Source organism: Gobius niger, assembly GCF_951799975.1.
Source record: "Gobius niger genome assembly, chromosome: 21".
NCBI classification, from domain to species: domain Eukaryota; kingdom Metazoa; phylum Chordata; class Actinopteri; order Gobiiformes; family Gobiidae; genus Gobius; species Gobius niger.
In genome coordinates, this window is record NC_136872.1 from 20,727,559 (window position 1) to 20,749,367 (window position 21,809).

The 21,809-nt window shown below is 42.2% G+C and overlaps 1 protein-coding gene across 1 annotated transcript in view; it reads left to right on the forward strand.

Moving 5' to 3' along the window:
- Window positions 1-21,809, forward strand: part of col4a6 (collagen, type IV, alpha 6) — a 167,255-nt gene that overhangs the window by 139,256 nt on the left and 6,190 nt on the right. Inside the window, exons 22-39 of the mRNA XM_079579863.1 lie at window positions 952-1,109; window positions 1,773-1,955; window positions 2,022-2,205; window positions 6,039-6,083; window positions 8,171-8,242; window positions 8,327-8,434; window positions 9,547-9,765; window positions 11,072-11,230; window positions 14,579-14,749; window positions 14,869-15,012; window positions 15,084-15,206; window positions 17,219-17,400; window positions 18,887-18,950; window positions 19,075-19,149; window positions 19,228-19,335; window positions 19,492-19,599; window positions 19,965-20,036; window positions 20,114-20,233. Of these exons, the coding sequence (XP_079435989.1) occupies window positions 952-1,109; window positions 1,773-1,955; window positions 2,022-2,205; window positions 6,039-6,083; window positions 8,171-8,242; window positions 8,327-8,434; window positions 9,547-9,765; window positions 11,072-11,230; window positions 14,579-14,749; window positions 14,869-15,012; window positions 15,084-15,206; window positions 17,219-17,400; window positions 18,887-18,950; window positions 19,075-19,149; window positions 19,228-19,335; window positions 19,492-19,599; window positions 19,965-20,036; window positions 20,114-20,233 (2,295 nt within the window). The remainder of the gene's footprint in view (window positions 1-951; window positions 1,110-1,772; window positions 1,956-2,021; window positions 2,206-6,038; window positions 6,084-8,170; window positions 8,243-8,326; window positions 8,435-9,546; window positions 9,766-11,071; window positions 11,231-14,578; window positions 14,750-14,868; window positions 15,013-15,083; window positions 15,207-17,218; window positions 17,401-18,886; window positions 18,951-19,074; window positions 19,150-19,227; window positions 19,336-19,491; window positions 19,600-19,964; window positions 20,037-20,113; window positions 20,234-21,809) is intronic.

Sequence of the window (21,809 nt, forward strand, 5' to 3'; positions counted from 1 at the left end):
GGAGGTCCCCTGAGAGCACCTTTGAGGTTCAGCTAGAACATGAACCCATTCAGGAGGTTCATGAAACAAAATACTTGGGCATAATCTTAGATAAACACCTAAAGTTCCAAAGTCAAGTCACTAATGTCTGCAGGAAAGTGAAATCTAATCTAAACTGTTTTCGTTTTATAAGAAGAGAATTATCACACCACGCGGCTCTATTGTACATGCATGCAATGTTTTTTTTCACATTTGTCATACTGCATTACAGCATGGTCACAAACATCAGCATCCACTCTGAAACCAGTCACTTCTCTGTATAAACAGGCAATCAAGACATTTGACAAGAAACCTTTGAGATGGCATCATTGTGATATCATACAAAAGCACAAGCTTTTTACTTTTGAAAACTTTGTAAATTTTAGTATACTGAAATTGACTTTTAAATGTCTGAACAATTGTGTGTCACCTCTGTTCTCTGGCCTCATGGTGAGGTGTCAGGGCTCTCTCAGACCTTCCACCAGAGCCTCAGTTAATGGGGATTGTGTGCTCCCAAAATTTAGAAAATCTTTTGGACAGTCGTGCTTCTCCTTCAGAGGGGCTACACTGTGGAACTCTCTCCCTACGGCTCTGAAACTGCAGACAAACGTTACCATCTTCACCAGAGAGCTTAAACAGTGGCTCAGATCGGCCCAAAGGTGTTCACATGTGTAAAATGTGCCATATTTAGTTTAATAATCTGTTTTATTGTAACTGTGTTTAATAATGTGTTTTATCTTTGAAACCTAAAAGCCCCCTATGGACAGGTGTTGAAAATTAGCACATGTGCTATAACACTTTAAACAATGCATCTGGTTCGTCCAATGTAATTGCTATGTCCATATTAAATAAATAAATAAATGAAAATGAAATTAAAGCCACAGTAAAGTGGATTTATTTGTTTTCCTTAATGAACAGTATCTTGTCCCTCAGGTGACGCGGGAGACTGCGCCTGTGCCGGCGGAGGTGTTTCCGGGACGTACGGCCCTCAGGGACCGCCCGGCCCCAGCGGGAACCCTGGGTATCCCGGAGCGAAGGGAGAGGCTGGAGACGGAGGATCACCAGGCTTCAACGGGCTGCAAGGACCTCCTGTGAGTTCTTTTACAATCAAGTTTAAAGTACTAAGAAAGAAAGAAAGAAAGAAGGAAGGAAGGAAGGAAGGAAGGAAGGAAGGAAGGAAGGAAGGAAGGAAGGAAGGAAGGAAGGAAGGAAGGAAGGAAGGAAGGAAGGAAGGAAAGGAAGAAAGAAAGGAAGAAGGAAGGAAAGGAAGGAAGGAAGGAAGAAGGGAAGGAAGGAAGGAAGAAGGGAAGGAAGGAAGGAAGAAGTAAGGAAGGAGGGAAGGAAGGAAGGAAAGGAAGAAAGAAAGGAAGAAGGAAGGAAAGGAAGGAAGGAAGAAGGGAAGGAAGAAGGGAAGGAAGGAAGGAAGGAAGGAAGGAAGGAAGGAAGAAGGAAAGAAAGGAAGGAAGGAGGAAGGAAGGAGGAAGGAAGGAAGGAAGGAGGGAAGGAAGAAGGAAGGAAGGAAGGAAGGAAGGAAGGAAGGAAGGAAGGAAGGAAGGAAGGAGTTCAGACTTTTACAATCAAGTTACACAATAGCACAAAATCCAAGAGTGGTTTCCTCTCATCATAGTGAAATATTTTTAATTTAAAATACTTGGACTCTACCAAGTGCCAGTCAAACAAGTATTTTAGATCGAAGGTGTCAGTAACAAAGTATATTTACTGAAGTACTGTACTGTTCTCTCTTTCGTCTTTAGGGCCAAGCAGGACCTCGAGGTGGCAGCGGTCGTAAGGGAGAGAAGGGCACCCCGTACTACCCCACGCTGGGTTTGGGAGTGAAGGGGGAGATCGGAGCTCCTGGACCCAGAGGACCCACCGGAGAGACGGGCAAACCCGGCCGTGACGGACTCCCAGGCTTCCCCGGAGGCCCCGGAGCTCCAGTGAGTGTCACACGAGCAACATCACAATTCATCTGCCAGTGCCTGACCCCTCACCTCTGTCTCCAGGGCGACGCAGGTTACGGGACACTCGGCGAGAAAGGCTTCCCTGGATTCCCCGGCGCCAAGGGCCGTCCCGGAGGCCCAGGAGAGCCCGGGATCGGCTACTCTGGGACCCCCGGGTACAGAGGAGAGCCCGGTGACCCTGGCATCCCAGGCCTCCCCGGAGCGCCCGGTTTCCCCGGAGAGAAAGGTCAGTGCGGCGAGTGGAAGTGTGGAACTGCAGAGAAGGATGTCCACGGTTAAAATGATGTGACGTCAAAGTATTAAAACTGATTTGAGTGTTTTTAACTGGATTTAGAGCTTTATTATGACGTAGTAGTAACTAAAGATCCTCAGTGTCAGGAAATCCTATATTTTCTGGAAAAAGTCAAAGTTTTCCAGTAAGATTGGACATGCCCCTAGAGGCCATAAGCGCCACTTCAGGTATCATAGCATGTTACGTTTTTTTACTCATTAATTGTCTGTGAGAGTAAATACTACGCTGACAGAAAAGACAAAGGGACAGAGGAATATAGTACATTCAATAACACAATGGAGATCATTTTTGTCACTCAAACTTGGCTGTAAATACTGTTTTAAGTGGTGCTAGCCTGCTGTTAGCTTTGCACGTTAGCCTGTTAGCTTCTTCTTTGTGATTCCATTAATGTGTATTGCACCTCCAACCCGGAGGCAGGGAAAGAGGGGGAGATGAAAGACCCCCCCAATCATCCCATTTACACTAGTGTTACCCCCAGAGGGACTACGGATAGGATTTACTATGGTAAACAAGTTACTTAGTGCCGCTTTGAATCAGATTCAAAGTGGCGGTACATCTATATTTCTTTGCTATTTGTATTGCACAAGTTGGACGATAATGGACTTTAAGAAATTTAATTGCAGTTTTGGATGAAATTGAATGAAAAGTTTAGCTCCGTTCATCTGCACAGCGCCACCCACTGTTCAAGATTGTGCAATAGAAAGCTATTAAATATCCTGCTTTCTACTTTTTTAGGGATTTTATAGAAATGTAGTGGAGTAGAATGTGTTATTTTTATGTAAAAGTATAAAGTTCTCAACAAAAAATGCTTCTCAAATGTACAAATCCTCCACTTAAGTGCAGTACTTGAGTTAATTTACATCGTTACTGAACAGCTCTGGGAATAAATAGTAAAAGAATCCACACATATTTAGTAAAACGTGTCTAATCTTGTCAAAAATGCTCAAATCAAGGTTAATATTCTGAATGTAAATCGTTTTAACTCACGTAGAGTGTGTCAAAGTGTGAATGGATGTGGTGAATTCTCCCAACAGCGAACACCGAAACCACGAGGACCATCTCATCCATCCTCCATGTCATTAGCTCTAGTCTTCCATGTAGTTTCCGTCCCGGCCCTCGCCCCCCGGGGGTGGACGCACAGGGGGACGGTCCCGAGTGTTAGTCCCAGGTCCGGGCCCGAGCAGCTTCCCGCCTTCACGCCTGCCGCTGCTGTTAACTACATGATTAATGGTCTCCATTAATGTGCTTCATAATAATCACACAAACAGATGCTCAGTGATTATGGTTGTATTTGCTGAATGTGTAACCGCTGTGATTTTTTTAGTCTCAAAAACGCCCCAGTCAGGTTGAAGGTGCAAGTGTGGGTCAGGTTTACAGGTTAGTTTAGTGCAAGAAAGCCAGAAGATTTTATTTTAACCTCTTACCTTAGTGTCTCCAGTTCGGCTTTGCCCAAATCTAAAAGCTTCTCAAGATTAAAGACTTTTTATTTGCCAAACCATGTCTTTCTCTCATCCTTGATTGTGGAGCGGGGGTAGGGGGAAAAGGGGTGGGAGGGAGGGCAGGGAGTTCAGCAGGATGCTCTCTATAATCCCTCTGTAGAAGAACCTCACTGTGATGGAGCTGGTCAGGATGCTCTCTATAGTCCCTCTGTAGAAGAACCACACAGTGATGGAGCTGGTCAGGATGCTCTCTATAGTCCCTCTGTAGAAGAGCCTCACAGTGATGGAGCTGGTCAGGATGCTCTCTATAGTCCCTCTGTAGAAGAACCTCACAGTGATGGAGCTGGTCAGGATGCTCTCTATAGTCCCTCTGTAGAAGAGCCTCACAGTGATGGAGCTGGTCAGGATGCTCTCTATAGTCCCCCTGTAGAAGAACCTCACAGTGATGGAGCTGGTCAGGATGCTCTCTATAGTCCCTCTGTAGAAGAGCCTCACAGTGATGGAGCTGGTCAGGATGCTCTCTATAGTCCCTCTGTAGAAGAACCACACAGTGATGGAGCTGGTCAGGATGCTCTCTATAGTCCCTCTGTAGAAGAACCACACAGTGATGGAGCTGGTCAGGATGCTCTCTATAGTCCCTCTGTAGAAGAACCTCACAGTGATGGAGCTGGTCAGGATGCTCTCTATAGTCCCTCTGTAGAAGAGCCTCACAGTGATGGAGCTGGTCAGGATGCTCTCTATAGTCCCCCTGTAGAAGAACCTCACAGTGATGGAGCTGGTCAGGATGCTCTCTATAGTCCCTCTGTAGAAGAACCTCACAGTGATGGAGCTGGTCAGGATGCTCTCTATAGTCCCTCTGTAGAAGAACCACACAGTGATGGAGCTGGTCAGGATGCTCTCTATCGTCCCTCTGTAGAAGTTGCACATAACGGAGGCTGGGACTCTGGCTCTTCTCAACTTACAGCGAAAGTAGAGATGCCGACTACTTTTCCTGGCCAGTGATGTGGTGTGCATGATCCAGGAGAGCTTCTCTGTGATGTGCACACCCAGGAACTTAGTGCTGGTCACCCTCTCCACTGCAGCACTGTTGATTGTTAGAGGAGCATGCTGGACATTCGAACACAACAATCTCTTTTGTCCTCCACATTTAGAGAGAGATTGTTCTGTGAGCAGCACATGGCCAGACTGCTCACCTCACTCCTGTAGTTTGACTCGTCTCTGTTGCTGATGAAGCCCACCACTGTTGATGAAGAGGTTTGAGTCGTTCTTTGGAGTGCAGTCATGGGTGAACAGGAGGGGGCTCAGCACACAGCCTTGGGGAGCCCCCGTGTTCAGTGTGATGGTTCTGGTGGACTTGCCGACTGGAGAGCAACAGCGTAATGCCACAATGAAAGCTAAGGCCTACAAAACTGATCCTAACTTTTTTGTTGCGTTGTCACTGCATTTTCGTAGTTTTTTTGTTGCGTTTTTGTTGATTTTTCATAGTTTTCAAGTGTTTTTGTTTCTTTTTTATCGTTTTTTCTATAGCTTTTATTGTCGTGTTTCGCCACATTTTTGTATCTCTTTTGTTGTCTTATTGCTTCTTTGTCAGTTTTTTGTGGCCCTTTTATTGTTTTTGTTGCGTTTTCATCCTCGTTTTCGTCACTATTTGGACGCTTTTTTCCAAGAAGCTTTTCGATTTGGGTAAAGCCAAACCGTAGAGAATGTGCTCGGTTCAGGCAGGGGGTTAAAAGGTTTTTAAACAGTCTTGAAAGTAAAGAAATGGCAACACAAAAAAGTGTGATAATCACCCCAAATAGTGATGTACATCCAAGTACTACTGTCAGTTCCTTTAAAAAGTGACATTCAGAATCCTCAGACCTTTATTTCGCAGTACTCGTAGTATTTGTAGATGTGGTCGCCATGGGGACTAGTAGGAGGAGCTTTTCTGAGACTAAAATGACACAAAGTCCACTCATCTCCAGTGTGAATGACGCTAATGCTACACTGATTCAATGATGCTATTAATATAAAGGGTATTACCACTCACAACAGCTCTGCGAACAAAAAACATCCACGTATTTGACCATTTCGGACCCGCCTCTCTGCTGTTGTGAGTGGAATAACCGGAAAACATTGAAGCAAAGTTTGTTTTTTGTTTTTGCTTTTGGCTTAACTACCTTTAATGAAACTGATATCCATTTGATGAACTGAATGAAATGCCTAACCCTAACCGGCTTTGTCTGCTGCCACCTCTCTCTATCTCCACCTCCACCTACCCCCCCTCCCCTCCCCCCGCCAACGCCGCCTCTCGATCGCCCGCGCTGACCTGTGCATGTGTCTGTCCAGGTGACAGCAGCTGTGGAGGGGTTAATGACGCCCAGAGGGATTCGGGTGGGTAACCGACGCTTCTCCGCCACCAGAGTGTAGTCATAACGAGACGGGCTGGTGGAATGAAGAAGCAGATCTGTGACAGTGTTGACGAGATCAGTCAGGAGTGGATTTAGGTGCCGTTTACTCAGCAAGACTAAGGAAATATAGATATGCACTTGGAGGGGGGAAAACATGACTCAGTGGGATTTTTCCTCGGATAATGTAACAGATGAGATGTGACGTCCCGGCGACTTTGTACACTTTTCTGTTGTTGCAAGTTGGAGTCACAAAACGGATGACTTCCTGTGGATTCGTGACTGATTCCTGTCCACTTTTGAATAGAAAATGTGAACAAAAGTATGATCTTCCAACCCAAGACTTCAACAAATACCTACAATTACCCCAGATTACCTGCAGAAAAAAATTATTAACTTACAGGGCCGACTTAACCTACGCATAGGCCCCTGGGCTAACCATGAAATATAGCCCCCCCCACACACACACACACTCACTCTAACCCGAGATGAGATGGCTCCACTACGCGTTCAGCTGACTCATTAATGTAAGCGTTACTGTTTTCATGCTCATTTATACTCATAGAGGTGTGTTTCCAATCAGAAAACCATGAAGCCCCTAAGGTTCCTTAAAGGGGGAAAAAATGTATGCTAAATATATATATATCTATATATATATTTGGTAGGGCCCTGGGCCCTGGGGCTCCAGCCCAGGTAAGCCCAGTGGTTAAGGCGGCCCTGGTCCCATCCTCTAGTTGCTGGGTTTCAAGTGACATCACAACATTCTGAAGGCCTATAATATTTAATGAGGTGGGGGCAGGTAAAGTTATTTTGTTTTTGAGGACATTTTTGGTCTTGTACAGGGAGATCAAGGACCCAGTCAATGATATTTTTTGTACTTCATACATTTTCTATTTAGATGTTACAGGTGAAAGTGTAATGCAATTAATAGGAAAATCTGTCTCCTGCCCCCCAGCTGATAGCATGACATCATCAGAATCTACAACCTGAAAACAAGCAATATAGAGTAATTAAATTTCAGTACTTAAAAGAGCAAATAATAGTACATATGTGTCTTATGCTTACAAAATACTCCAACAGGAAGACACAGAGAATACCTTAGACATTAAGGGAAAATGTGAACTGGAAATGAACATAATTATTAAGGATGAAGATTGGGAAAAGACACTACGGGAGGGACATAAAATAACAAGATTAAAGAGTTCCCAAACTCCCTTTGTCACATCCAAGTTTGGTAGAACTTCAGACCAATGCTGGAGACTAAAAATAATACTCTTAATTGCAAAGAAAATTATTACGGTCTCTTGGCTCAAACCTCAATCCTCTACCCAATGCAAAGAGAAACTGTGTCATATGGAGCAAATAACAGCAAGACTGCAAATAAAAAAATGACCTTAATTAGCCTTCAACTTCAAGATAGTAATAAATCAATGACAGGAAACAGTCAAGACCGCAGGAAGTCAACATCGTTCGAGCGAAAAGTGCTGCTGCGTAAACGGCACCTCCGATGTTGCACGATTTCCCAGTGCAACATGTTTAGTCAGTCAGTCAGTCAGTCAGTGTGAAGAGGATTGTGTTCACTGTATCATGCTCAGGGCGAAGCCAATGGACGACTCTCACTCCCTGAGCTCAGGGCCTCCATCCGGCCGAGCCTGAGCATGATTTACATATAGACATAAGACGTTCGAGCCCCCTCTCCATTTCCACCAATCAGAGCTTCTCATCCTGGCGCATGCTCTGCCTTTGCTAAAGCGCTTTTAACCAGAAAAGGAGACAGACCACCCTCTACATGTCCCCAATCCATTTTGATTTGTAAAGATTGTTTTCTACTAACCACATTGAAACAAACCACTCATCATTTAACATGAAGTATGAATGAAAGCCACGGACAATCAGCGCGAGAGACAATCACTCTTTGTGCCCATTCATCCCCAAATTATCGAAGACCAAACTATGTTCTATATGTACTTTTTTTTTTTATGAAGAACCATTATATTCATTGGTGATTTTCCGCACTGTCCATCGTTTGTCTTTGTCCAAATGTGATTTCTAACTTGAACTGACCACAACTAGGCACCCAGCTCCCCTGCACGATTCCCGGCGAGCCTGGAGATCCAGGTTACCCAGGTGTCCCCGGACGCCCAGGTAAAAAATAAAAAATATATATCGATTGTATTTATTTGATGTTGTTATGATCGTCGATGTGAACCTTTTTAACCTGCGCTGTAGGCTCTAAGGGGCAGCCCGGTTCCAATGGAAACTCGGGACGTCCTGGTTTTGACGGCGCCAAAGGAGAAAGAGGAGATACGGGTTACGGAGGACAGCCAGGACCCCAAGGTAAACCAACATCCTGTTTGTTTTACGTCTCAAGCGAGAAACGACAAATGAAAAGGCTTTTGATGAAAGGTGAAACGTCTTTGAAAAGTTCAGGTGATATAGAATCCTTGGGCAAGCCATGGAAATAGTTTGACTGCTGAGACAAGTGCATTTAGTCATTTCAACTTTTTCCTGATCGCACCAAAAACACTTTGCTTGTTTCAGGACATCTTGCTTGAAAGAAGAAAGTAAAACTGCTGTTATAAACTGTTATTACACCATTGCCAGATAAATCAACCTGAAACCAGTGTTAATTTTGGCAACGTATTTTAATTTAGTTTTAGTCTTTTGATGAAAATGTTATTTAATTTTAGTCAAGATTTAGTCAAAAAATATCTTACATTTTAGTCTAGTTTCAGTCGACTAAATTTAAGACGAATTTAGTCGACTTTTTATTTATAATATTCATTATAATTATATTTAATCAGGTCTTCTGCTTCATGGAGCTGCTTCACGTGAACAAAGCCTTTGGCAGTGAATTTACATGATCTGAGGCTCTTTCAAACTGTCAATAGAAGTTTGGATGATTTTAGTCTCTCCCTTACATGTTTATTTAGTCTTATTATAGTCGACTAAAATATCTAAAAATACCTAGTCATAGTTTTGGTCTTTAGTCATTAGTTTTAGTCCAATTTTAGTCGTCAAAAATTTCACATTGACTAAAATTAAGACTAAATATTTTAGTCGACGAAATTAACACTGCCTGAGACAAAGACAAAATGTATTGAATCGAGTGAGAAACATCCCAGAACAAGAGCAATAATGTAAGTCAAATGCCCGACTAAATCTTAACAAGTCAAAACAACTCAAATAAAAAAATATTATACTCAATTTGAGACATTTGAAATAAACCATGCATTTTTTGGAGTGCTTAGTTGACAGAGAACCCATGATGGCCGCTCAGAATTATAGCGATCTTTCTGGAGTCGTCTACAGCCACTAGGGGGTGGTATCGCTGCAATGTCATGTCAGCACCCCGGACCATAAAGTAGTGCGCTCTTTTAATGCCCTCTTTTGGCTTGGTTTTGTGACTGAAACATTTGTCCCAAAAAAAATTGTCTTTTCTCCGGTAGGTTTCCCGGGGCCGAGGGGAGACCCCGGTATCCCAGGCTCCCCGGGCGGCAGTTACGATGGAGGCCGCGGGAACGACGGAGTGCCTGGTATCCCCGGAGCTAAGGGCCAGCCTGGAGAGGTGCTGGGGGCCACGCCTGGAACCCCCGGGGTCAACGGCTTCCCTGGGGCTCCCGGAGACAAGGGCCAGCCTGGCACTCCCGGAGGACCTGGTGCCCCCGGTGAGTTTGACACTGATACAGACGTGTGTAAAGAACATTTGGAATATTGTATGATGGATAGTTGCACACAGTTATATCCCAATAAGAAAGTAAGAATCAATAAGGCGTCTTTCCAGAGGAGCGCACAAGGAATGGTGCAGTTTGTGAGCGTTTCCACCATAGAAATCGCAGAAATGCCTTACCTGAGCCTGTTTCTACAATTTAACTTGAACATTCTAGCCCTCATACAAATGAATAGGGAAGGCAGGCATAATGCTAATGTATGACGTGGTTTGTTTTGTCCTTTTCATGGTATTTATATCATTTCTGTGGTTTCTGCATCATTACCATATTATCAGATGATGTTAAATAGACATTGGATGCGTATCCGACCTAGAAAAACAAAATTTGAGTTAGCATTTAGCTCAGAGGACACTTTTAGACTCTGATTTGCATTTAATGTACAATATCAAAAGGTCTGTACATTCATTAATGATTTCTTACTAGGCTTTGATCTAAATGTGGTCAATGCTCATCGCTCGTAAATTGCGATGTTTGATGGCTAATGCTAACAGCGATAGAAAATAAATAAATGCTAACAGACTCAGATAAGTTTCCCGGACTAGCAGACTTGCTAACTGTCTGCATACATTAGGATAAAACGCTGCTTCTCCCTTTTATCTCTATGGTTTCCACAGCCTAAACTAAAAAGGGAGAGTCCAAGCCGTTCCAACTCTGCTGTGGGGCAAAAATGAGGAGCTATTCGCGATTACGTATTGGGTGGAGTCAAGTTCCCCCCCAACCTCCCGTTTAGACCAGAAAGCCACTCCTAGTTTGCAAAATGATGACAACAAGAACAGAGTTTGAACCGTAAACCTCCCCCGTCGCTCCTGATTGGACCTGACAGGCCTGTTCCCTGGAAAGCTCGTCTCATTGCTCAAAGTGATAGCCCGTGGATTCTGATTAGTTAGGGATGGACTTGAGAAAAAGTATTGGATCACTTACTAAAATTGCACACCCAGATGCTCAGTTATGCGCAATTTATTAAACATGTAAAGCATTTAAACTTCCAGACTATCACTTTAACAGATATAACAAGCATAAAAGCATACTGTATCGTTTTTGTTGTATTCCGTGAGAATAGCTTGGTAATGTTGGACAAAACAAAGCTAGCTCTTTAGCAACAGCCATTTTCCTTTTGTTTGGAAAGCATTCAGAAAGACGTCTGTAGAAAGTCTCTCAGTCTCTAAGGAAATTACAAATGTCTCCTCGTTTTGTCTTCATATTTTTACTGTTATCCTTTCTTATAAATCTACAATCATTTCAGGTCTGGATGGGCGTTCTGGTGTCCCCGGGCTGAAGGGAGAGCGAGGGGTGGATGGAGCCCCTGGTTTCCCCGGCGGTCAGGGTCCCCCCGGAGAATACACAGGAGGAGTCCCGGGACGCAGAGGAGACCCCGGCCCCAAAGGACTGAGCGGACCTCCAGGTGAGAGCTGGACCCCGGAGATGTTCGAGTATCTGTCAAAAGCATCATTGCCTGTGGACGGTTTCCCTTTCCCTTTCCCCATACACTGTTGGTTCATGTTTTTTGACTTTCGTTCTTTCGCAGACCAGTTTCCTCATGAGGCTGCCATTTTGATTTCATATTTCATCTCATTCTCGTGTCTGTGCCCTCTTTCCCTTCTCCATCCTTTTGTTTTCTGGCGTGGGGTCACTCCCCGTAGGCTGCCCAGGTGAGACACGTTTCCCGCCATCCGCCCTCCACCCTCCTCCGCCATTTCATCCCCTGCTGCTGCCGCCAACGCCTAACGCTGTGTTTATCGCCACATTTGAGTTCTCGATTAGGAATCAAAATGTCCATCTCAGGCAGAGTTAAACTCTTCTCATAGTGAAGTTTACAGTAGTTGCTGATTCTTTGGGTTCCTCAACATTGATATTTTAACATTTTGCAATGATGACAATAACGAGCGAGAGACAGGGCTTATTCTTGAGCGTCCACTGCAGGAAGTTATATCAATGACACGTGATAAAATGGTGAAATCATGCTTTCATGTAACGGCATGCTAGTAAACCAATGGCGCCACAGAGCAATGCTGATTTTGTTTTACTTATTCCACTTTTAGATTTTATTCAAACATAAATAGAGCTTCTCCCACATGGACACAGACTATTATTTAATTTATTTGATCGGGACAACACACATTAATGAGCAATCACATACAAGTTTTACACACATTCTATATGTGTCAGATTATGGCAAAACTTACATTTTTACTAAAATGAGCGCAGGAGTTCCTTTCTTTCTATATTATATGCTGGAGGGGGCGCCGAATGGCGCTTTCATTTTTTAACCCCATCTTCAGCATTTATTTTATTTTATATATTTATATCTTTATTTTTATTATTTTTTTTATATTTATATAGCATTGCCTACTTTAGGACATAACTTTGGAACAGAAATAGGAAGAGACTTGCGGTGTTTAGTGTTGGAAACTTGATATTCCAAGCTTTGAGACGAGCCAACCCTGGTCCCTCTATGCCTTCGCGGAGTGAAAATTTACTTCAGAAGTAGAGGGTCCTCCTCCAATATAACTTGTGCTCACATTTATGAAGCACAAGTTCAGATAGATGAACATAATATAATACAACAATGATAATCATAATCATAATAACACTAGCTTAATAAAACTAACTCCTGCAAGGAGTTTTTTACTCTTTTTACCCACCTCTGGGTAACAACCTTTCCATTGTAGATGTAGTCGGTTAAATGAAACAAACTTTTGTCGCCTTTACATTTATTATATTTTATTCAAACATAAATGGAGTCTCTTTCAAACTGTGTCACAGGAAGTGCAGATGTTTTTAGTCACAATGTTATCATGAACTACTATTTACTTTGTTTTTGTCTAATATTAGTCAGAAAATTATGGATCAGCACAATAATAAAACAGGAAATGGAGTGCTTCAACAGTAGAAAGGGAAATGACTAAGAAGAAGAAGAAGAGCTAAAGTGAACAGAATAAGCTCCTCAGTGCGTCGCATAAGCTCGCCTGAAATGGACATTTTTTCCGCAAACAACTGAGAAACAAAGGATTTTGTTTCAGTGACTAATCAGTGTGGCTAATCATTACTTATGCGCAGCTGCTTTTGTTTTGAAAACAAAGCTTTGGCATTTTATTTCCGGCACATCCATGTAATTTATTATATTTCATAAAAATAGTAGCATCTTTTCTGACTGTGTGATGCTGTATCTTTATAGCAACCAAGATGGATGTGTTGAAAATGGCTTACGATTTAAATTGTAGGCTTTTTTTGTTTGTCCTTTAGCTTGCTTTACCACGAACAAACCCAAAGCTGTTATAACACGGATAATTCAGTCTGCCATTGTACTTGATTAACCCGGATTTGTTTAATGATCTGAGCAATTTGAGGCTAAATATTATGCATTAATATAAAAGCCAAGTGCAAATGCAGACCTCAAAGACCATGGGACGATGTAAAGGGATTTTACATCGTCGCTCATGTCTTTGTTAAAGTGTGTGTTGTTGATTTTATTTATCACACCTAACTATAACCAAGAGTGTTTGTAAATGTGTAAAATTGCAGGTAAGTTACTTAAATATAATGAAAAATGACATGATGACCTTGATTAAATATCTTGATTTCTTTTAAATAAGTAATTGATAGAAATTGTATTTACTTAAAATGATCGTGTGAAATTAACATGACTTTTTAAGGGGACAAAAGTTGCTCAATAGGTTTAATTAAAGCCAGCATATTTGTCGGTAAAATAAAAATGATATGTTGACTTTGATTAAATATCTGATATGGTCTTTAGATGATCTTCCACCATTTTTATTAAAAAATTGATAGAAATGTGTTTATTTTATGTACTCAAAATTATTGTGTCAAATTAACATAACATTTTTAGGTGGAGAAAAGTTAATCAATAGGTTTAATTAAAGACAACATGTTTGTCTGTAAAATAAAAATGGCATGTTGACTTTTATTTAATATCTTATATAATCTTTAGATGATCTTCCACCATTTTCTTAAATTAAATAATTGATAGAAATATGTTTTTTATGTACTTAAAATGATTGTGTTAAATTAACATAACGTTTTAAGTGGACAAAAGTTACTCAATAGGTTTAATTAAAGCCAGCATATTTGTCTGTAAAATAAAAATATGTTGACTTTGATTTAATATCTTATATAATCTTTACATGACCTTCCATCATTTTTTTTATTAAATAGTTGATAAAAATATGTTTTTATGTACTTAAAAATATTGTGTAAAATTAACAGAACTTTTTAAGGGGACAAAAGTTACTCAATAAAGTAAAGCCAACAGATTTGTCTGTAAACTAAAAATGTAATGTTTTATTAAATATGCTCTATAAATGATCTCATGATGAACATTTTTGATAATTAATTGATAGACATATTTTTTTTGTCTGTACTCAAAGGATTTTGTAAAATTAACATAACATTTCAAGTGGATAAAGGTTACTCAATAGGTTTACTTATTAAAGCTATTTATCTGTAAAATAAAAATGACATGCCTTTCATTTATTATCTAATGTGATCTTAAGATAATTAATAATTGATAGAAATATGTTTGTTTTGTAAGGTACTTAAAATGATTGTGTAAAATTAACATAATATCTTTAAGTGGTCAAAAGTTCCTCAATAGGTTTAATTAAAGCCAACATATTTATCTGAGTGTATTACTTATGAAAGACAAAGCTTTAAACTTGACTAAATAGCAGGTAATGCGACTAGACTATGAATTAGTGCGATATATTGATGCACTCTTTATGCCGATTCGTAGGTTTCCCTGGTCGCAAAGGAGACAGAGGAGACCCAGGGTTCCCGGGACCCGCTGGCATGAAGGGAACCCCAGGTCTGCCTGGTATCCCGGGCACCCCTGGAGCTCAAGGACCCCCCGGACGCCCAGGACCAGGAACTGTCAATGGTATCCCAGGAACACCAGGAATCAAGGGTAAGATCATTCAGTCGTTCAGCAGCTTAGCCTTAAAAACAAGTGGACCTCTTGTTTTCAGAAACTCCTTTGACCCACTTTAAGATGTTTAAATATTTTCTTTGTTCTTTGTTCCCCAGGAGAGAGAGGTTTCCCCGGCCTGATGGGGTTCCCCGGTTTGCCCGGTCGACCCGGATCCCCTGGGTTTCCCGGAGGAAAAGGTTATCCTGGAGACCCTGGGAGAAACGGACTCCCCGGAGGCCCTGGTTTTCCCGGACTGAAAGGTACAGAAGGAGTGAAACAAATATGTAAAGTTAAATGTACAAAAATTGCCTACTGACATTCGTGTTTCCAGGTGAGAGAGGGTACCCCGGCCTCCCTGGTCGCCCCGGCATCCCTCGTCCCTCGCTGCTCGTGGTGAAAGGAGACTATGGCAACCCGGGCATCAGCGGTTTGCCAGGCTTCACCGGACCCAGAGGTAACAACACGCATATCATAACTTTTCTCACTTACAGCCACACCATGTAAAACTTTACTTAAAAAGACTCGAAATACAAGCATTTAACACACATGAGCCTTTGCTGTGAGCGGCTCAGGTTTGTCTCCAGCTCGTCTCTATGAAGATGTCGACTAAAGGCAGCAGAATTTAAGATTTAAACAGGTTAGGTCCTCATCAAAGTCCATTCTTTGATCACCCACTGCAGTAATAGCATCTTCTGTGTTGAGCTGGTCATATGTTTTAGTCCAAAATGTTACGCAGTGTGTCTTTAACCACTGACGATTTATGCCTCGCTCAGAAATAGACCTTTTAAAAAGATATGTTAAGCAAAAGGCAGCAAAAGAAGATTTATTTTACGTTAAGGATGCACCAATCCGGGACTGGTATTGACTATCAGAGGCTGTCCTGGAAAAACATTTAAAAAATCTTTTGAAATATCTGATACTGAACGAATATCTGTTTTGGCTCTTACTCTTTTAAAAGCACAACTTTCACCAACTCATTCTAAGTGAATATGGGCCTGCTATACGTCATGTTGAAGCTCTTAAGCAGGAGAGTCTAATATTAATATAACCTAATAAAGCCGGTCGTGTAGCTAAAGATATGTAGTGCTAGCATTATTACCTGTCGACGCCTCCCCTTTCCCATACGCTGTTAGTCCATGTTTTTCGACTTTCGTTCAGTTTCACAGACCACAGTTTCATCCAGAGTCGGCCATTTTGATTTGTTTCTTGTCATATTTCATCTCATTCTCGTGCCCTCTTTCCCTTCTCCGTCCTTTTGTTTTCTGGTGTGGGGTCACTCCCCGTAGGCTGCCCAGGTGAGACACGTTTCCCATAATCCGCCCTCCATCCTTCTCCACCACCATTTCCACCCCTGCTGCCGCCACCAACACCTAACGCTGTGTTTATCGCCACATTTGAGTTCAATCAAAATCAAAATGTGAGGCAGCATTGAAACTTTTCTCATAATGTAGGACAAAGCAGTTAAAGGGGGGGTATTATGCAAAATCGACTTTTTAAAGCTTCACATCATGTTATTATGTCATTCCCTCATTAAAAACATGCCTGAAGTGTTGCCTTGGCACATTCACGTATTTTTGAGTAATCTGTAAAAACTCTGATGGCGGCCATTTTAGTGATAGGTTTGCCTGAGTCCTCCTAGGAACGCCCCCACCTCCTGGAGACGCCTCCGAGCTTTCGTCACCAGCCGAGTAACCAACCACTGCTCCTCAGCAGAACCCCCTCCCCACTGATGCCACAGACAGAGTGTGGAGGGGGCGTGTCGGAAAGGCTCAGAGGTTCTTAAAGAGACAGAGGCCTATTTCAAGACATTCACTACAGCCATTTTGAGAGAGCAATTTTATACAAGGCAGTTATTCTAATTTACTGCATTTACAGACCAACAGAAGGTTTGGTCATCATTGTAGTGTGCTATAGACTGGTGCTGTGTGATTGAAAAAAGCATAATACCCCCTCTTTAAAGTAATTCAGAGTTGTGTATATTAATGTAACCTAATAAAGCCGTAGTGTAGCTAAAGATATGTGATGCAGAAAAGTCCAGTGATCATTATTTCATGTTCCTCCATTACAGTTTATCATGAGAAAACCCTTTGATATGCAAGATTTCGTTTACAAAGACAACCTTTCACTTTTTCAGTCACAACAAGCCACTTTTAAGAGTCTCGTGGTATCGATTGGTATTGGAAGTAAGAATGCTGGATCAAAGTTGTTGTGACAATTCAATCTCTCATACCTTTACATTTACAAAACGTGACATTTTATATCAGTTTTGTTGATATTGAAGCCCGTTTTGTAAAAAGGTGAATACCCAGAAGCTCAATGCTTATGGACAGGGACCCACTTAATTGTCTATTTTCCACACCCTGAGAGTTTCCTGAGAGTTTCCTGAGAGCTGAAGGAACAAGTGAATTTCTCCGCTGTGAGATCAATAAAAGGATTCCCTGATCTGATCTTATCTCGTGCTCTCAGGTGACAAAGGTTACCCCGGTCCGCCCGGGCGTCAGGGTCTGCCCGGTCTGCCCGGGTTTGCGGAGCAGAGTAAAGGCCGTCCCGGAGAGCCTGGACTCCCTGGGATCCCCGGAACGCCAGGCTACCCCGGGCCCAAGGGAGAGCCCGGCATCAACGGGTTCCCAGGAGTGACCGGACCCAGGGTAAGACAAACAAAGAAAAGCTTATTTGGTTCACTTGTAATGTGTTTTTGAATTAGAAATGATGTATTCAGTTTAGTTCATCTTTCTATGTCTTATAAAAGTGTCCTGAAAATGTAAATACTATTATCCACTCCAGAGTATAAGATGCACCAGCTAAAAAATGCGTAATTAAGAAGAAAAACAACAGGCTGAATAGGCGTACGATATGCTAACGTAGCACATTGATGGTTAGCTACATGAATCATAAACAACAAACTATATAGGTGTCTGGTATGTTAACGTCACATAAACAGTTCAGATAACTTTAGCATAAAGAACAAACCAAACTCTCCATCTCACTCCAAATCACTGAATCCATACGTTTGTTAAGTGTGACATCACGACTTCCACTTCCGGGTACTAGCAGGCAAATATGTGAGAAAAAAGCATAAAAAACAACCAGAAATATTTCTGAAACTCAACAGAGAGTTACTGAAACTACTTATTTATCAGACTCATTAGCCAAAAATGCTGCACCTACTGCTAAAAAAGTAATATAGTAAAGTCACTACTTCCAGGGTTAGCGTAGCTGCTGCGCCGTTAGCATTTATCTCCACTAACGCGGAAGTACCGATTTTGGTAAATATTACTTTTATAGCAGTAGGTTCAGCATTTTTGGCTAATGGGCCTGATAAATAAGTATGTTCAGTGACTCTCTGTTGAGTTTCAGAAATATTGATTGTGGTATTAAAGAGTTTTTTGTAGTTTCTCGCACATCTGCGGACCCGAAAGTAGAGCTTTGACGTCACCACTTAACAAACGTATTGAAATCTTCGTCCTCGGTGTCACTTCTGAACAATCGCCATGGCAACGACCTGGGCACGGAGGCGTAACTGCACCATTGACAAACCTCTCCCGACAGCACGTTTTTTTCAAGCTCTCATTTGCAAACTCGTTCCTCTCGCTGTGGCCATCGAGCTTTTAGCCCTTGATTAGCTTTTTTTTGTTTTTTTTCATTGCGGTAAGAGTGAACAATGAAAAAATAGTGTGACTTATTGTCCAGAAAATACGGTAATTTTGAACTTCTATGTAAATTATGATGATTTTTATTTACACTTAAATGACACAAATGGCTTAAAAAAGTGCTTGAATTACTATAGAAAGTTCAAGTCAGTTTAAATAAGTGTGTGGAAAAGTTTAAAAAACTCAAAAATTACAGCAACACGACAGGGACAAAACTTGCTCCTTGTTGCGAATTAGTGACATTTGAAAGTACATCTGCGCAGCGCCACCTACTGTTCTGGAGTCTGCATGGCTAGGCTTTAAACATGAACAAAACCCATAGATAAATTTACTTTGGAGCCTTTTTAGACATTTAGTGGAGCATATTATTTTCATCTTTCAAATGTAGTGGAGGGAAAATTCTCAACAAAAATGCTACTCAAGTAAAGTACAGATCTCAGAGTAAATCAGATGCAAATTATGTTTTTGATGTTTGTGTTTTTAGGGAGATGACGGCGGTTCTGGATATCCTGGCAGTCCTGGAGAGCCCGGTCGCCCTGGAGGCAAAGGTGGGTTCAGGATAGGTTCAGTCTTTGTGTCAGACTTGTCCCCTGCTTCTTTTGTTAACAAAGAGATTAGGCTTGTATATAAATCCATTCATTGTTTAATTTGGACATTTTCTCGATCTGTCAGGTATTCCCGGAGAGTCTTACGGATATCCAGGAGGCCCCGGAGCCAAAGGCCAGCCCGGAGACCCCGGCTTCCCAGGTCAGACTCGCTTCACATCACAAAACTGCGGCGACGGAACGTTTCGTAACATTTCTCACGTGCGTCTTCTGTTTGTAGGCGGCCGTGGGCTGGACGGTGCTCGCGGAGACGATGGATTGCCAGGAACTCCAGGGTACAGCTCCGTGAAGGGTCAGCCCGGAGAACCCGGACGCAACGGAATCCCAGGTGAGGCCTTACATGAAGCAGGCAATAAATCTATGTCTCTTTGGAAAACTTTCTCTCAACGTTTTTGCTCCATAAGTTCAAATGAAATTCAAAATATGTGGCCCGCTCATCCTAATGTATTGTCTGAATTCCTCATCTTTCCCTCTCTCTCTGTAGGCTCGCCTGGTTTCCCTGGACCAAAGGGTCTGCAGGGATACCCCGGACCCAGAGGATCAGACGGGTTACCCGGAGGTCCGGGCGGGCCTGGAGGACCTGGAGCTAAAGGTAAACAAGTGATTTCAGGATTTATTCATGCAACTATTCAATCAATTTAACACCATCAGGGCGTGACAATATGGCCAAGTGTCGCTTCTTATGGTACCACAAACATTTCCAAACTCAGACCAAACGAAAATGCCTTTGAACAGCACTCGAACTGGAAATAACAACATGTAAACTCAGAGATAGTAGTCCGAGATGGTGTGAGGAAACAAACATATACCGTAACGCTAGCATCTTACTACTACAGCAATAGTCCATTTGCTTGTTTTGAAGGGAGAGGATTGAGTTAACCACATGGGACTCAAGCTTGTAACTCACAAAACAGACATAAGCCAGGATCAAGTGTCTCACTCATGTCTGCGTGTCAGGTTTGCCCGGGTCTCCTGGTCTGGACGGACTGAACGGACTCCCCGGACCGAAAGGACTTCCAGGAACACCAGGTAACACTCCCTCCTCATAAAAATACATTCAATGAAAAAGTGACCAAACTCAACACAAAGGTCTTGTTTTTGTGCAGGCACCAGTTTAGGCGGTCGCCCCGGTGCCTCCGGTATCCCAGGACAGAAGGGCGAGAGGGGCGTGTCTTACCCAGGAGGCCCAGGCTTCAACGGCGCCAAAGGAGAGAGAGGAGCTCCAGGTACAGCGGGATTATACTAGTCACACACAGACACACTATGACGACCAGCAATGTGTGCTCTGTAGAGAACATTTTTAAACCTGAGTATCTCCCTCACATTTCATACTGAATTCACTCCTTTTGGCATCGACAGGGAACATTTAGAGCTTTTCAATGGAACCAAGTGTGAAGGGGCGGGGCTTTCGTAACTTTCTTTATTTCATCAAGGAAAATGGCGGCCCTCAATGCAAGCACAATTATGGGAAGATGAAACGTAAACTTAGAAACTTTTAATGGAGTAAATTTTGGATTGAAATGTCGGCTGTCAGGCGGCACGGTATCGCTTTGGTTAGCACTCATGCTTCACAGCTCGAAGGTCCCGGGTTCGATTCCTACCTGGACGGGGCCTCTGTGTGGAGTTTGCATGTTCTCCCCGTGTCTGCGTAGGTTGTGTACATGTTTCCCCCACACTAAAACATGTACAATAGGGCTGAATGAATGCAGTGAGTGAGTGGTTGGTGGTGGTCGGAGCGGCCAGTGGCAAAGACTGGTTGCCTCACTTCCGTCAGTCTTCCCCAGGGCAGCTGTGGCTAGAATAGTATCTTACCAACACGGAGTATGGAGCAATGCAATGTAAAGAGTCTCTGAGTGTCCAGCTATATACTATATAAAACTATATAAAGCCAGCGCATTATTATTCATTATTATTATTCAGTCACCAGAGACTTTTTGATCTGTTTCTTGTCGTATTACTTCTCTTTCTCGTGTCTGTGCCTCTTTCCCTTCTCTGTCCTTTTACTTTGCCCGTAGGCTGTCCAGGTGAGACACGTTTCCCGTAATAAGCGAAATCGCAATCTCGAATGGCGCAGGCGCAAAGGTTAAATTATCGCTTCTGGTCGAAGGTCAATCGGTATAAATACGGTAGTCCCAATGTGTGCGTGAATAAAGATTGTTATTGTATTCATGCACATGTATGAATACTGTGCATGAATACAACCACAGGCATGGTTAATGAGGTACATTAATGATGCCTGTTGTTATTGTATCACAGGCATCAAAACTGTGGTACATTAACAAATCATCACAAAAAATATCGAGGGGAGTATATCGAGGAGTATCTTTGCTTCCACGAACAATTCAACAACATTTTTGACAGTTATATTAGGGTTCATTTCCAATTGCAGGTGGCACAAGCTAAATTAAATGTCGACTATTATGGGTGGGGTAGGTCTTCACTGAAAATCACACTCTATATTTATAAATTATAATATAGAAAAGCAGAAAGAATTTTTAAAAATGTGTCATCTCGACTCTTATACTACATAATGATTTGGTCTACAGAAACATGTTTTCTCTCAGCATGTTATGGGGGAGGAGGCATTACAGTGATGTATGTTTAAGTTAAGTTTAAGTAAGTAAGTAAGTAACACTACTTTATCGGCTCTCTCGTCTTCTGCGCTGTCAAAACACACTTCCGGGTCAAATTTTATCCTGATTGACCTCTGAGCTCTGAGATTACAATTTCGCTCATTGCCGGGTTTAATTTTAATCCTATATGCGTATTTCGTATTCAGATATATTATTCGCACTGAGCGCG